The 16,568-nt window shown below is 40.6% G+C and overlaps 1 protein-coding gene across 7 annotated transcripts in view; it reads left to right on the forward strand.

The window, feature by feature from the left end:
- Positions 1 to 16,568, forward strand: part of GSDME (gasdermin E) — a 29,139-nt gene that overhangs the window by 5,023 nt on the left and 7,548 nt on the right. For all 7 annotated transcript variants that reach the window (XM_030010280.2, XM_030010273.2, XM_030010275.2 and 4 more), the window contains 3 exons: positions 1,098 to 1,290; positions 11,317 to 11,488; positions 12,483 to 12,603. In XM_030010280.2, coding sequence (XP_029866140.1) covers positions 1,098 to 1,290; positions 11,317 to 11,488; positions 12,483 to 12,603 — 486 coding nt within the window. The remainder of the gene's footprint in view (positions 1 to 1,097; positions 1,291 to 11,316; positions 11,489 to 12,482; positions 12,604 to 16,568) is intronic.

Below are 16,568 nucleotides of genomic sequence, written 5' to 3' on the forward strand. Positions count from 1 at the left end.
GAATGCAAAGCCTAATCTTTTTTCTTGTTATTCTCGATTGTGTTACTAGAGAGCTCCTTTCAGAGGAATGCTCTGAAGTATTCTCCATCCATGGAAATGAGATGAGTGGATCTTTCCTCACTTGACTATTCATTTAACTGTAACCAGTAATAATAAATGTTTGTTTAAAAAAAAAGTTTTGCCTAGATAGACAACTAAAATTGAGTGATGAAGGTTGTCAAGACATACAGTCCTACTGTTTAATAACAGTGCTGTCTGCAGCCACAGGAGCTCCCCTATAATTTTTTGGGGGGGATTCCAGTATGTGATAGTAGCGTGAAACTATACTGGTCAAAAAAGCACTGGATAAACAGTGTCTTGTTGGTGACAGTAGCCCAGGGAATGCTTGCACTGGCAAGGCCAAGCAAGTTTTACCACTGCTTCCTTTCTTCTTGCGCAGACTGTTAAAAATGGTTGACCCTCATACTTCTTTCATCATCCAGCTGCAGCAGTCATAACCAGGTTTTAGGATTGACAATCTGGAATCCCGTATTTCTGGGCACGTCACAATTCCATACAGGAAAATAGATGTCCCTAAGTTTAGATGTTAATTGTAGCTGGCTTGGAAAATTAGCTGATTCTGAGTCAGTTCTTTGGTTTATAGATGTATAAGGTTCAGAGTTGTTTTAAGCCAATTAGATGCTTCCGTTGGTTTTCAGTGAGCTCTGGAACAGCCCTATAATGAGATATGTCAAGATAATGGCAAAATATTCACCCTATTGTACAAGCAGGTCTGCTTTGTAGTTTTTCTTTGTAGCTGAAATAAGTTTCAATCATTCTTTGTAAATCTTCCATAGCATCTGAGCTCAGCATTTCAATCACCTTATGTTTTCCTAAAATGGCAAAATATAAAAGGTAGCGGAATGAAGCTGATGAAAATTTGGAGAAAGCAGAAGTAACAGTTGCAGAGCTGTAAATTTCATTATTTACCTGCTCAATACTGTTCCTTGCCTTCACTAACCTGTCATATTTTCTGTAAGTTTCTGTTTTTCCAATCACTTCAGGACCATTTCAGCACTTCTCTTCACAGGTAGAAATTACTTTTATTGCTTTCCTAGTAATTGTGGAGTCTGACTTTGCAAAATATATGGGGAAGTTTGAAGATTTTGTTCAAGGAAGTATTGAAACTTCATTTGGAAAGATCAGCCTGGGAGCTAGAGGGAAGGGCTGTGTGGAAAACCAGTCCTCATTTGGAAACCTGAGGAAGCAGGAGATTGACTTGCAGCAGCTTATGAAAGACGTCAAGGACAGGTATGCTTTTAATGTCAGCATTGTAATGGCCAGGAAAGATTACTGAGCTGAAAAGACTTGGGCCAGCTGTGATCACTGAACAATTGATTCTGTAGTGTTGCCATAGTTTTAGAATCATTTTTATTGTAAGCTCTCATTTTCAGGTGATAAATCATATCTACAAAACCAAAAAATTCCAGATTTTGAAAGCTTGATGGTCAAACCTTTCCCTTTCATTTTAAAAACATCTCTCTGCAATTTCATCTTGTGTATTTGCATGAATTACTACGTGGAACAAGAGCCAAATCCTCCCTTCTTTGGGGGACTGTACTGAGGTAACAATCTGGAAAAAAATTGCTTTGGTTTCTCTAAGTTACTGGGGCAAATGCTATGGAAACTGAATTCAGAACTACTAATGTTCTTGTAAGCAGGCTTTATAATTTTTTTTATGTGTGTGTGTGAGCGACTGTGCTAGAAAATTGGATTCTTTGGAGGGATAGCAAAGGTGAGCAAGCATGGTCAATGCATGTTCTACTAGTTGAACAAAATATGGTTTATAGATCTGTTGCTTACTGTTTATACACTATAATAGCTGAGGGGAACTATAATCTTAATTTTACGAGATATGCAACGCTTCGTGTCCTACTCTGAAATCGGATTTATTTAATCTTGCAATAAGACATTCCCGGACCAAAGCCTACTTGGTAACCAGCTGACAAGTCAGGGGTCTACTCTGTGTTGCAGGTCCTGACTTGTGGGAGATGAGGGTGGTTCATTTGTGACAGCATTGTACCCTAGATCTGTAGCAGGTGATGTAATGCATTTTAATAGCCTTTGCTGATGCTCTGAAGATAAAGATGATAGGGTTTTGTGCAAAAGTTGCCAGAAAGCAGTGTAAATTTGCTTTAGATACACTGATGTTCTAGAAATAATCAATTATCCATTTTTACAGGAACAAATGGCTGCTGTTCTTTTTATTGTGAGCATTCACAAGTCAACAAACTTATTCTAATAAGTCATCTTGCTATCTTTGTATTAAATGCCTTATTAAAAGCAGAAAATACTGGGTTTAAATGTGTGTACCATTAAAAAAAAGTCCTGTAAAATAAGTATGCATCTAGTATCAGAAAATAGTGTCAGTCAAGATTTAGAATCTTGTTTCTAACACTAGATAGACTCCTACAGAAAAACAAACTAGAGTAACTTCTGTTTAGATCAGTAAGTTTTTACTTAGTTTTCTGCAGTAAGTTACCTGCTCTGTTCAAACAAATAATCCTTCCATAGCAAATCAGATTTACTTCAGCACGTCTTCAGGTTATAATCCTGAATGTAACTGAATACTTAAAAATATATTATCTTCTTTTGAGTGTGGAAAATCAATAGCTCTACACCGATCTGAATATAACCGTAAATGAGGTTAATGCGTGTGCAGCTTTATACAAGGAGCTAGTTCTTAGTTCATAGAAAAGATGCTCATACCTTATTAAGGCTTATGATGCAAAGTGTGTAGTTGATATCCAGTCAGTCTTGCTTCTGCCAGGTCACTGAAAATGGTAAGGATAGCAGAATTTTTATTTTTTTTCTTCAGCATAATGCTGAGGGTCACTGGAAATTGTGGCAATGCCTTACAAATGAAATTCAAGTTGTTCATAAATATTCTATAATTTATGATGGATTGTGTCCAACCTCCTAGCTTTTGTCTCATTCATGGAGCATTGTGTGGAATTCAGGATTTCAGCATTCAGGAGTGCTGGTGCCTACAAGTTAGTGATTTTTGGATGCAAAGCATTACGGTACTAAGAGGATGTTTACCTGTCAGTCCTTGTGAGATGAGAGTCAGCTTCTTGATTTCATCTAATGACATATGTTGCTTGTGCTTGTTTGGTCAATTATTGTTTCGTTTATTATTTCTACATATATAGCCTAATTAAGTTGCATTTTAAAATGTTGTTCTTGTATTAGGCTCTTTAAGTCAAAGTTGCAGATAAATAGCAGAAAACTAAAAAAAAAGTCAAAGCTGATATGCCTTCTAAACTAAGTCATGTGAGTCTTCAAGGTTTAGCAGGCTGGAAGTGCTGAGTGGCAGCAAATCGGTTTTCTGTCACTACTTATGTGAACCTTCTGAAGGAGAATCCTACTGATCTTTTAATTAGATTCCAGATGCTGCATTGGCTCTCCTTTTCTGAAAAGGGATGACAGCTGAAGGATGCGGGATGAGATCCTTTCTGATTTGCAGAAGCAATGACGTTGTAAACGCAGAACACGCTTATTAATATAACAATGCAATATAAAAATAAAGTTAAATAGTACTTTTAGGTATATAAACTCAGCATATTTTATTTTACATTATTCTTGGTTTTCTTATTACATTGTCCTTGCTAATTCAGAGTACTGTAACATACTGATTTCAGGTCAGAGTCCTGTGCCTTTAACTCAGTGAGATTGCTATGGATTTAAGAGTATATTCAATCTTCTATTTTAAGGCTTTCAATACTGTCTGCCATAAGATCCTCATAGAGAAGCTGATGAAATACGGGCTGGATGAGCAGGCAGTGAGGTGGATTGAAAACTGACTGAATGGCTGGGCCCAGAGGGTATTGAGCGGTGGTACAAAGTCTACTTGAAGGCCAGTGACTAATGGTGTACCCCAGGGGCAATACTGGGTCCAGTCCTGTTTAACGTCTTCATTAGTGATCTGGGTGATGGGGTCAATGAGTGTACCCTCAGCAAGTTTGCTGATGACACAAAACAGGGAGGAGGACTGGCCAGGGATGTCAAGCTCTACAGAAAATCTTCTATAGGTATGTTGGTGATAAAAGGAAGACTAGGGAAAATGTGGGCCCCCTCTGGAAGGAGATGGGAGGCCTGGTTACCCAGGACATTGAGAAGGCTGAGGTACTCAATGACTTTTTTGGCTCAGTCTTTACTGGCAAGTGCTCCAGCTGCACCGCCCAAGTGGCAGAAGGCAAAGGCAGGGACTGGGAGAATGAAGAACTGCCCACTGTAGGAGAAGATCAGGTCTGAGACCATCTAAGGAGCCTGAAGGTGCACAAGTCCATGGGACCTGATGAGATGCATCCATGGGTCCTGAGGGAACTGGCGGATGAAGTGGCTAAGCCACTATCCATCATATTTGAGAAGCTGTGGCAGTCCAGGGAAGTTCCCACTGACTGGAAAAGGGGAAACATAATCCCCATTTTTAAAAAGGGAAAAAAGGAAGACACAGGGAACTACAGGCCAGTCAGTCTCACCTCTGTGCCCAGCAAGATCATGGAGGGGATCCTCCTGGAAGCTGTGCTGGGGCACATGGAAAATAAGGAGGTGATTGGTGACAGCCAACATGGCTTCACAAAGGGCAAATGGTGCCTGACAAATTTGGTGGCCTTTTATGACAGGGTTACAGCATTAGTGGATAAGGGAAGAGCAATGGACGTCGTCTACCTGGACTTGTGCAAAGTGTTTGACACTGTCCCGCATGACATCCTTGTCTCTAAATTGGAGAGACATAGATTTGACAGATGGACCACTCAGTGGATAAGGAATGGGCTGGATGGTCGCATGCAAAGAGTTTCGGTCAACGGCTTGATGTCCGAGTGGAGAGTAGTGACAAGTGGTGTTCCTCAGGGGTTGGTATTGGGACCGGCACTGTTTAACGTCTTTGTCGGCAACATGGACAGTGGGATTGAGTGCACCCTCAGCAAGTTTGCCAACGACACCAAGCTGTGTGGTGCGGTCAACGCGCTGGAGGGAAGGGATGGCATCCAGAGGGACCTTGACAGGCTTCAGAGGTGGGCCCTTGTGGACCTCGTGAAGTTCAACAAGGCCAAGTTCAAAGTCCTGCACATGGCTTGGGGCAATCCCAAGCACAGATACAGGCTGGGCGATGAGTGGATTGAGAGCAGCCCTGCGGAGAAGGACTTGGGGGTATTAGTAGATGAAAAACTGAGTACGAGCCAGCAATTTGTGCTCACAACCCAGAAAGCCAATTGCATTCTGGGCTGCATCAAAAGAAGTGTGGCTAGCAGGTCGAGGGAGGTGATCCTCCCCCTCTACTCCACTCTTGTGAGACCCCACCTGGAGTCTGCGTTCAGCTCTGGGGCCCCCAGCGTGAGAAAGACATGGACCTGCTCGAGTGGGTCCGGAGGAGGGCCATGAAGATGATCAGGGGGCTGGAGCTCCTCCCTTATGAGGACAGGCTGAGAGAGTTGGGGTTGTTCAGCCTGGAAAAGAGAAGGCTCCAGGGAGACCTTACAGCAGCCTTCCAGTACTTAAAGGGGCCCTACAGGAAAGATGGGGAGGGACTCTTTATCAGGGAGTGTAGTGGTAGGACAAGGGGTAACGGTTTTAAACTGAAAGAGGGTACATTTAGATTAGATATAAGGAAGAAATTCTTCACTCTAAGGGTGGTGAGGCACTGGAGCAGGTTGCCCAGAGAAGTTGTGGATGCCCCATCCCTGGAAGTGTTCAAGGCCAGGTTGGATGGGGCTTTGAGCAACCTGGTCTTGCTGAAGGTGTCCCTGCCCATGGCAGGGTCGTTGGAACTAGATGATCTTTAAGGTTCCTTCCAACCCAAACCATTCTATGAAAACCGTTCAGTTTTCTACCAAAGGTGCTACATGGGTAATACAAAGTCACAGAATGTTATGAGACAGGGTTGAATGAAATCAATTGTGTGTGTCTGTGATTTAGAAAATAAGGAGGATGCTGAATAGAAAATAGAGGAATTGTCTGTCACTTGCACTCTCAAAAGTCTCTGGTATTCTTGGGGAAGATGTTCCATGAAGTAATTGTCAGGTTATTCTGTAGGGAAAATTGTGAAATGCTATCAGTAAGCTGACTATAGGAGATACTGTGTTCCGGTATGACTGTAAGAAGTAGGTCAGAGAGGTTATATGTGAAATGGATTAACAAAAGAAATATTATGCATCTGTGCTTGGTGGAAAGTGGCAGTGAGGTCTGGTAGATTTTACTCCATGGCACTCATCTAGAGGTCTCTATTAGAGAAGGAACAAAGCTGGGTGAAGGCTCTCACTGTACAACAACCAGCATTTGTATGGAAGACATCAGACTATTGCACATTATAAATGGAGAAGACTGAACAAGCTGAGGAATTCTGGCTGAGCAGCGAGAGAGGTTTTGAAGTCAGTCATATGGATGTTATGGATGAAGTTGCATTTGGGTGAGGCTGTGAGAGTGGGCCACCCATGTCTCTACAGCTGGGAGAGGAGGTATGTTGAGGGAGCATTGCCCAGGGCAGGACTATAAAGGTTTTTCACTCATGGGCAGTTTGGACTAGTGAAATTTTTTGCAGGCAGGCAGCAGTGCCGACTTCAGTGTGAGGATGGAGAGTACTTACAGCAGTAATCGTTCTTTTTGGTATTTGTAGTAAATTGGCAAGCACCTTGCTTTGAGGATTTGCGACGTGGGTTACTGAGAAGACTAAACAGGATTTGATGGAAACATGGTCCTAGTCCCCCTCCTTTGTGGATGGTCTGGTCAGAGATTCTGTGCCTGAAGGAAAGACCCTCAGTCTCAGCTGCGGTGTTTAGAGCAGGCTCCTGCTTTCTCCTTTAACTGCGAGAGCCTGCTCTATTGCCAGGTGTTGTCGGTTTTCTCTTGCCTTCAATTGGTTTCTGCCTTCCTCCCTTCTTTTCTGCTTCCAGTCTGCAGCAAATTGCCTGTGTGCCTCTATTCTCCACTGCTTTCCTCATGCAAGAAGAAAAAGGTTGAATAAAAGTGAAGGAAGCCTTTGCATTATAGGAGAGTTGGAAGTGTTTAACCCAATTAAATGTGGAGGGAGTGAGACCAAAACTCAAAGAAATTCTTTTCTGTTCATGCTTGACCTGTTGAGCTTCCAACATAGTAAATCATTGACCTCAGGAACATTATTTAAGCAGAACAAACAATCAAACAAAACCCCATAATCTTTATCTTTTAAATGATATTTATTTATACAGGCTCATACTCTGTGTGTTGATAATGGGACTTAGCAAACCAACATCTCATTGTATTTTATATAGTATTACTTTTGAGTACTTCAGCTCAGCTTCTCAAGGTGGGAAGGAGTATGGTGATACAGGTCACACAAGATTGCTGAGGGCTCCTGTATAATAGATGGTGAAAGAGATGGTAAGAGTGATGGCTGTAGAACAGAAATAAAAGGTCTGAAACATGACCTGTAAAACAAAAAAATGCAATGCAGTTCGTGTGCCTGCATACATGTATTCTCAGGGGTGTAACTCAGCCATCTCTTGTTAGTCAGATATATTCTTGATATTCAGTGTTATACTAGCAAATGAGTTCAGCTCTTGCAAAAATACACTCATAGATATAGCAGCCATTGCCCTGCAATACTTTAAGCTCTGCTCTGATTGTCAAACTTTAACCTTGTTGCATTTTGCTCTCGATGACTGTTTTCAATGATAATTTAAATAAGCTTGGTATTTGCTTATCTCATGTTGTCTCCTGTCTGAGTCCCTGAGAAGAGCAGAATGTTTTGCCTTCCACAGGCTGCGCCCCAGTAATAACTTGTGATGTGCCTACACACAACCCTAGAGTTTAAGGGGTTTTATGATAGAAAGGTCAGCATCAGAAGTCTAGAGGAGGAGAACATTTAACTGTGCTGTCCTAAAAGGAGAGGTATTTGTAGCTGTTGGTAAGGGTATGTGTTTTAAAGCTCTGAATCCAGTACTCACTAAACTTAGTGGGAAGAGGAGAGCATTTCTGCTGGCTTTACCGTTGAACACATCCCACTGAAGTCACTTGAATCTTGGGGCTGAGGTAGTGGCTGTGTCTGTGCCACACAATGCAGCTCTGTGCAGAGGACCCCAAGTTACCTCTGAGACACAGTGCCTGCAGGAGCGCTACATCAGGGACCGAAACAGGTAGCTCTGTGCCCCTGTGGTGTTAGTGTCACTGTGTAGCCTCCAGTGCTGCAGCAGATCATCCAGCACTGCCTCAGAAATTTCTTTGCTATGCCTCTTTCCAAGTTTACCGATGTCTTCTTTTGCTCTGCCACTCTGCTGTTAGTTCTGCATCCAAACATTGAAGCTAGGAGCATGAGGGGGACTGAGCCAGTCCCACCTCAGACAGAATACTGTAGAAGTAAATGGAAGAAAAGGTCTCTTGAATTATTTTGGTCATTCATTTGTATAGAGTTAAATTATATTCTGTATGCTTCTTATGTTAGTGCTCATTCAGAAACAGCAAATCTCTGTTTAATCTGTATTTTTCTCTCTTTGATTTTTTTTTTTCTTTTGTTCAAACTTTTGGGGATATCCAGTGAGTTTGTGATTCTCTAGAGCAGGCAAAAAACCCATCATATGAAAGCAAATGACAGATTGCTTTTGTGCTTCTTCATTGTATTTCTTCCCCTGTGGCTTCTTAGGTTGAATGTTAAAATTGCAAGTTCTTAGTGCATGAATTTGTATTTTGAAGATGCTTAGCACACCTCTTCAGAATCATAAATAATTATTGTGAAGTATATGATAGGCTTGATGGTCTGTTATTGTGATAACTAATAGCTCTGGTTTGGCAGATGCTTCTAAGAGCAGTGGTGTTTGTGATTGCTTGACATTTCTTCAATTTTTGCCTAATCCAAAGATTCGTGGCATTCCAAGCATACAGCATGGCTTTGCATCAAAAGGAAAAAAGTTTATTAATATAACTCAGGAATGTTTGGGAGTGCTTTTCTAGTGACTGCTGCATTGCTTCAGAGGTATTTTCTTTCCCTTGTTTAAACAATCAACTTTAAGATTTCAGACAGTGCATTCCAACTGATTGAACTTTCATATAAGCATGTAACTCTCCAAAGATCAAAAATTGCCTCAGGATATTTTTAATTTAATAAAGAACCAAGCTGACTTCAGACTTACACAGACTGCATAAATCCGAAACTCCAGAATCTAATAAATCTAAAACTTTTTAATTAAAAGTGGAGCTATCTCGATTTAAATAAAGCAGAGTCAGACATGTCTTTCTGTCATATTTTTGGGGAATTGCCATTTAGCCCCATGAATAGCCATTTACTGTAAAAGGGAGGAGAAAAGACTGAATAACTTTAGCCAGGGGATAGCAATCTTTTAATCTTCCAGCTGTCTTGCTAGAGTTATCTGTTCGTAGAAAATATGACATCTCATCTGAGGGCCTCCAATGAGTATTTTGCAAAAGTATAATATAATTGACACATTTTAATCAATTAAATACAGTTAAGAATTTGTTTTAACTGTTACCAGAAAGTCTGTTAACACCCCAGAAGACAAGGTAGTGAATTTTGTCATCTTTTCTTAGGAAATAATCCTCTCTTATTGTTTCTGGGAGTTTACTTTTTCTTCTGCTCATTCTAAGAAAAACCTAACTAGAAATATCTCCAGCAGCATTTAAACGCATGCTGAATTATGTTGTGGAGTAAGGATGACTTGTTAAGTTGGAGGCATGGGCTAGAGATTTGAGCTCCCTTCCTCAGCTAATTTTTCTTTTCACTGTGACAGTCCTTGTCATTAATTATAAATTGTGAGGTTATACCAATGAATAACACAGGAGTTTATAGTGGGTTTTTTTTTCAGTAATCTTCTTCAGTCCCAAAATCCATGAAATCTTTTCTATGTTTTCTCGTCCAGCCCTTTGAAGTACTTGGTCAGTGCTGATCCCACTCAGCCAGTTCGGGGTTTAAGTGAACACTGAAACAGATCCTTAGCAAGCTGTGAGGGTTGGCATTGAGGCGTCGCTCTCTTAGTGTGCTGTTCATCCCTCAAGGAGAAATTCTTGTGACTTAGAATTTGGCACCAGCTTGTCAGGGCATTCTTTTTCCTGCACATGGGCCTTCAGAGGTCAAACCAGCATTCCTAGTGGTGGTTGCCTCAAGGTGTCCTAGTCCAGGGTGAGTCTGGACATCAGCACTTGGGCATGAAGGAGCCTTACGTCACCTCCCCTGTTAAGAAGCACCTGATGGCACACCTGTGACAGGTAGAAGGATGTACGAAGACAGGGGTGACAGGACTGAATGGTGACAAGGAGATAAATGAGACTGAGTTTGGCCAGATAGCTGCAAAGTGGTAACAATGAGCTGTGAGAAGGAGGGCAGACTAAGGCTGGGAGCCGTCAACAGTTGGTGCCATCTGAGGGTAGAAGATAGCAGAGAAATCACATGGAGTGGGGATGGTGAGCTGGCTGGCGGTGGGACAAAGCTGAGATGAATGAGAAGGAAGGGGAAGAAATGGCACTTGATCTGGTTGGTCAAGTAAGAGAGAAAAAACCGAGAGCTATTATAAGGAAAAGTGGGGCTTCATTACAAAGAGAAAAACTAACCAGACTGGAAGACTGCTTGCTGTATATTTCCTAACCTCCAGTAGCTTGACTGCAACTTCACTCTTTCTAAGCAGAGCTTTGTGATGTGTGGACAATACTATTATATTACATGCTTATTATGCTATTATGGGTATTTTTATTGTGTGTGTGCATGCAGAATGTATGCAGTAGTATACTAGGCTGCAGGGAGTTCATAATATGGACCATGAGTGCAGGTCCTTTGTTTGTACTCCCTGCTAGCTTTTGGGGTTGAAGTAATTATTTTGAGTAAAGACTACAGGATGTGACCCATTGACTCATCGGCACTGTTTGTGCTAATGTGAGACTCTGAAGAGAATGGTTAGCCAGCATTCCCTGCCATGGCCATGTTAATATCAGTGTGGGTTCACGGTAGCAGAGGATTCAGTCCAGTGTCCGTGAGCCTGGCTCATTGTTTTCATACTACACTGGAAGCTTAAAGTTGTCTTTAGTTCTCCCTTGCATTTTTTGCTTAGAAAGTAGCCAGACAACTGCCGTTTTTGCTCAGAGTAAGGAATCAAGAATTCAATATGTGTGTTGGGACTTACTGTGGAATACAGATATTTACTGCTACCAAATAACAAAAGAGGACATAATAATTGAGGAGATTGCTCATACAGAAACCATTGTTACTTTTACAATGAAAGCTTCTTCAAGCAATTAAGAAATTGTTTTTTCTCAAGTCTAGTATTTATGTTGTTAATGGCATCTTTTCTTTTTCAGAACAATAAATCTAAACAGTAGTTTACTGCAACAAGTAATAGAAAGAAAAAGTGAAGTGCTGTGCATCTTGAGAGAAAAGATAATAACAACTCAGAAGTGTACGATATCTGAACATATCCAGACAGAAGAAAAAATCAGTGGTGTGATGGGATGCAGTACAAAAATAGTAAAGGTAAAAGTTATTAAAAATCTGCAAGGAATAGAACATTTGCAGATTATCTGAGAAGAAATTATGATTTCTCCAAATAGACTTCAGAGCATTTTTCATGCTTCCTTAACATGTCGAACTCACTGCACTGCTTAGTTGTGAAACTTCAGAAAGGTAAAATGTTTTTTTCCTTTGCCTCACTGGCAAAAGATGGCAACTTTTAGCGTGAGCCTGGAATGTGGTTTCTATCAATACTGTCAAATTGTGGTTCAGTTTCTGTGTAGATTCCTGCCTACTGCAAAACATAAAACAAACATATAACAATTCAGTGAAAGTTGGAAGAGCAAAAAGCATTGCTGAAACAAATTTACTTGAAAAGCCAAGTAATCATTCATCAAAAATGTTTGCAGTGTCTACTGAGTTTTAATATTTATTGAGAAGCTATTTGTTTTTGATCATAGGAGTAGAGATTAACTGCATTATGAGGATATCTGAAAAATTGCCTATGAATTGGGAAGGAATTACCAAAGTCAGATGATACGCTCATTCATTGTTTTTTTTAAAGCTGCAGATGAATCACTTCTGTGTACAGGGTGTCTCCAGTAGCAGAAATCTGGGAGTTGCAGTTCAACAGCTCCCTGTGCAAGTGCCGCCTTCCTGGTACCAGTCTCCAGCTGGGCAAAAGGGGTGTCAGGATAGAAGAGGGCAGGGCAGGATACTGAAGTGGGTGCCCGTTTCCTAGTGACACAGTGTTTCATGTGTGGCAAAAGCTGCACCTGGAGCTCAACTTTGTACTAGGACAGGGTAACAAAGAGTTCGAGAGCTCCGCTTGGCATTGAGCTTCTACCTCGCTGCTCATCTAGTTACTTTCATAGATGTCAAACGTAACGTGCTTTACTTGGATATCATGGAGAAAAAAGCACATTCTTTCTCTGTATTTTTTTTCCCCTTAATTAATTCTGTGTTTAAGCTACACAATATCTGAATTGGATAAACGGTGAATAAATCTGTCCTCTAGGTTTCAGTGAGTGAAACTGGAAGTATGATGAAGGATTCTAGTGTGATCCTTGAAATTCCTCCTGCAACCACTATTGCCTACGGTGTAATTGAACTGTTTATAAAGCACAGTGGCCAGTTTGGTAAGTAGAAAGCTCATTTTCTGTGGCACGCAGTTCAACTGTGGACAGAGGTATCTGTTGGGCAATGATTTTTGCATTTCCTTGTGTATGAAGGTGATGATGTTGTATGGTCTCCATTGCCTTGTTAGTTATTTGTGCTGTGAAATGCTGCTCTTCTGATTTAGTAATGCTTTTTCACTTGTTTGAATAAATCATAAACTCAGAATAACTTAGGTTTCAGGGGACCACAGGAGGTCATCTAGCTCAAGCCCCAGCTCAAGGCAGGACCAACTTTTGAAGTTTGATCTAAGTTCAGAGTTTGATCAGATTGCTTGTATCCTTGTCTATTCAAGTTTTGATTATTTCCAGAGACAGAGATTCCATCACCTCTCTGGGCAGCCTGTTCTCATGTTTGACTACCATCATGGTGAACTTCTTTTTTTTCCCTTACTATCTAATGAGAATTTCCCTTTCTTTAATTTGTGTATCTTGCCTTTTGTCCTGTCATCATACAGAAGAGTCTTGGTCTGTCTTCTCTTCATGCTTCCATTGAGTAGTTGTAGATAGCAGTGTGGTTCTTCCTTAGCAGTATTTTCTCCAGGCTGGACAAACCCAGTCTCTCAGCCTCTTCTCATACATGATGTTCTCCAGCCCCCAGCGATCTTGGTGGCTGTTTGCTAGATTGCTCCAGTATGTGAATGTCTGTCTTGTACTGGGGAGTCCAAAACTGGACACAGCACTCTGAATGCAGTCTCCCAAATTGAAAAATCACTTTCATCGATCTGCTAGCTACACTCTTGTCAGTATAGCCCAGCATGCAGGAAACTTCAATGGCTGCAAGGACGCTGCTGATCTCTTGAATTTGTTGTCCAGGTCTTTTTCTGCAATTTTGCTTCTAGCTAGCTGGCCCTCAGCCCGTGCTGTTGCCTTCACCTATTGGCAGGGAGAGTGAACTGAATATAAATCAATGGTCAACCAGGAATGTTTAGACAACAGTCATGCTAAGAAAAGAATTATTCATAAAGTATAGGACTGGAAGTTAAACTTTTTCTGTCTATTTTACACTTTCATATAGAGATTGTTCTCAGAATGATTGCAGAAATGTCTTTGTCGTGTTTTCTGGTCATGTTTTACTTATTTCAGGTTGAATACTTTCAGGTGTCAGATTAAAAAAAATGTTGAAATTGGCTTTGGGGGGAGTGGTAACTCTGCTCTGCAGAATCACTTGGGTTTTTCTTTGTCTGTCCTCAGTTAAACTCTCTGACCTAAAGGAGGTTTCAGGGGATGTTATGCAAGAAGGAAGGAAATCAGATGGACTGTGTAGAGCTGGAAGTTGGAAAGGACCGATGTGGAGAGAAACAGGAGATACCTTGAAGAAATAATAGAAGTGGAGTTGAGATTTGAATCCAGGATGCACTTTATTTGGATAAGAAATGCAGAAGATACTCTCCATCATTCTCCTTGAACTCACTTCTGATATTAAGGAAGGCTGTAGGTTCAGGAATATAAGCAAATATCATGTAACCTGTAAAAAAATTTCTGAAATGTGGAATTGCTCTGACATAGACTGAACACAGAGATATAGCAGAGGGCATTGACTTCATGGTCGTAACAGAACTGTAATTCAGAATAAGCAGGTGCAATTAAGGCTGTCTGACTACATAGGTGTATAGTTGATAGCCTACTTGTGTGACTTCTAGATGGAAATTCGTGTGTCCTGCTAGCTGATAATACATGGGTCTTGTTAATGATCTGTATTTCTCTGCTTTTTCCACTTCTGCTTCTTTTTCCACTTTTTTTTTCATATTTAATGTCTTCTAAGCTTCAAAACCAGCACAGCTTGTTTCATGTTTTTATCTCAAACAACCTATGTCTTGCCTCTTATTTTTAATTTGTGCTGTCTTCACTGTGTGTCATTGAGAAGATGAAGTGGAGGAACTAACAAAATTAGGGATTTGCCAGCAAGAGTAAGTATGGTGGAGCGTAACCTTCAGCTGCTTAATGTCTGAGCAGTGATCAGTGTCTGTTTATGGAAATAAAAATAGCCTTTGAAGTTAAATCCAGAGATTGATGTAGTTCTTTCACATGAGACTGAAAGTGACCAGTAGCAAGTGTAACAGAATGGGATTCTCTTCACAGATAATTACAGAATAGGGTGCATGTAAGTTGGTTTTTTTTTGTTTTGTTTTTCTTTGCCACTGATAGTGCTTGAGTTATTCTGTAAGGAAGAAAGGTATATAAACTTTCTTTAAAATGTTCTGGCTAGTGTGACTGGACATGCTTGGACATTTTTATAAATAAAAAAAAAAAGAAAAAAAGTCTAATCCTTTTCTGTTCCCTTTACTATAATGTTTTCTTGTAATCATTCTGTTTGATTTCTACAGGCTAATTTTCCACTACATCTAAAAGCTGTTCCTGTTAAAGGCTTTGCAGTTTTGTGTGTCTAAAGTTTCACTGCGAGTCCTCTTTTCTTGCTTTACAAAACAGGAGGTATAGTAGCACCCAGCTGATTTGCTTTGTTCTGTTCATTGCTATATATGTGTGACTTGCTTCCTGTTAAATATCTGTAAATTAAACAGTCCCAAACTTTTCAGCTTCTCCATGCAAAGGAGTCTCTTTGTCTTTGATTGTTTTCATTGATCATCTCTGGTTTTCTTCTATTTTTGTTAGTGTTTCTGAATAACTAACAAGATCTAACTGCACTATTGGAGGTTTGTCATCGATGGATGTAATAGAATTCAACAGAGAAAATATCACACTATTATGTATATACTTTCATTCACTTATTTTCCCTTTTCTTTTTTTTAAAAGAGTATGATAAAATTAATGAAATACAAAATTAATTAATAGTGCTTTTAATACAAAACTTTCAGAGTTCTGTATTTTCCTCTGAATTGAGTCCTATTACAAGATTTAACAGCAGGGTCTGTATCTCTTTAAACTTGAAAACACTTGCTTGTATATTGATTTCCCTTATTAGCATCATTCTGCCTTAGGAGGGCAGATAGTGTATTAGCAGTATCTTCCTCCTTCAGGGTTCCTGTGAAAGCATTATTACCAATGAAAGTAACGTGAGCGTGTTGGCCTTCTGGTGCCTTAGCTGCTGTCTGGAGTCTTGTTGCTTTGGGAAGTTCTTGAATTTGTGTTAATCGCTTTCTGCTCCTCTGTAGCTCGCTCTTCTCTGTGAAGGGTTATGCAGGCGTAAAGGTCTCTGTCGTCTGTCTTTCTCTGTGGCAGATTTCTTTGTCTGCTCTCCCTTTGAAAAAGCTTTTTGCTGATGGAGTGCTCTCCGTGCTTTCTCATCTGCTTTGAATGTCCTTAATTTGGTGAGACAGACTCTCACAACTGCAGGAAGGTTATATTTAGGTTTTGTGCCTGGTACATGTGAGCACTGTGCTTGATTAGCTTTTTTTTTTTTTCCCCTTTGCTGTCAGGTATTACTTTAAAATCGAGGTCCTCTTGCTAGCCTGCCTGCATTCTCCTCAGACCCGCTGCAGAGTGCCATGGGTACAGTTTCAAATCTTGCGTTTGAGCCAATAAAAGATGATCAAAATAATTGCATTTGAGCCAATAAAAGATGATCAAAATAATACTTAGGGCTTCGATTATATTCTGCATCTTTGGGGCACGATATTGGACACATGAGCACAGAACTTGATATTCCAGATTTCTCAGCGTAACTCTTACAGAGGCTCCCTGTGTACCTTCCAGGAGTCCCTTAGCTTCATCGAGTTGGCGGGATTGGAGTGGCAGGAAGTCTACAGTCCTGTTTGGGTGAGATAGGCTGGTGCTTGTCATGAAGATTGAGGCAGAAAGGGTAATCCAGCGAGGGTGTGTTATTTTCTCCATAAAGTTATTGCAAAGAGGCGATAGATATTGTAGAGTGATTCTGTTAATGAACATGGCTGGGTGAAGTCCTTTAGAGACTTTGAAAAACCTCCTATCTTCTACTCATCTGGAGAACTTGAGGGTGCACCTGTGACTTG

Source organism: Aquila chrysaetos, chromosome 3, assembly GCF_900496995.4.
Source record: "Aquila chrysaetos chrysaetos chromosome 3, bAquChr1.4, whole genome shotgun sequence".
Taxonomy (NCBI): domain Eukaryota; kingdom Metazoa; phylum Chordata; class Aves; order Accipitriformes; family Accipitridae; genus Aquila; species Aquila chrysaetos.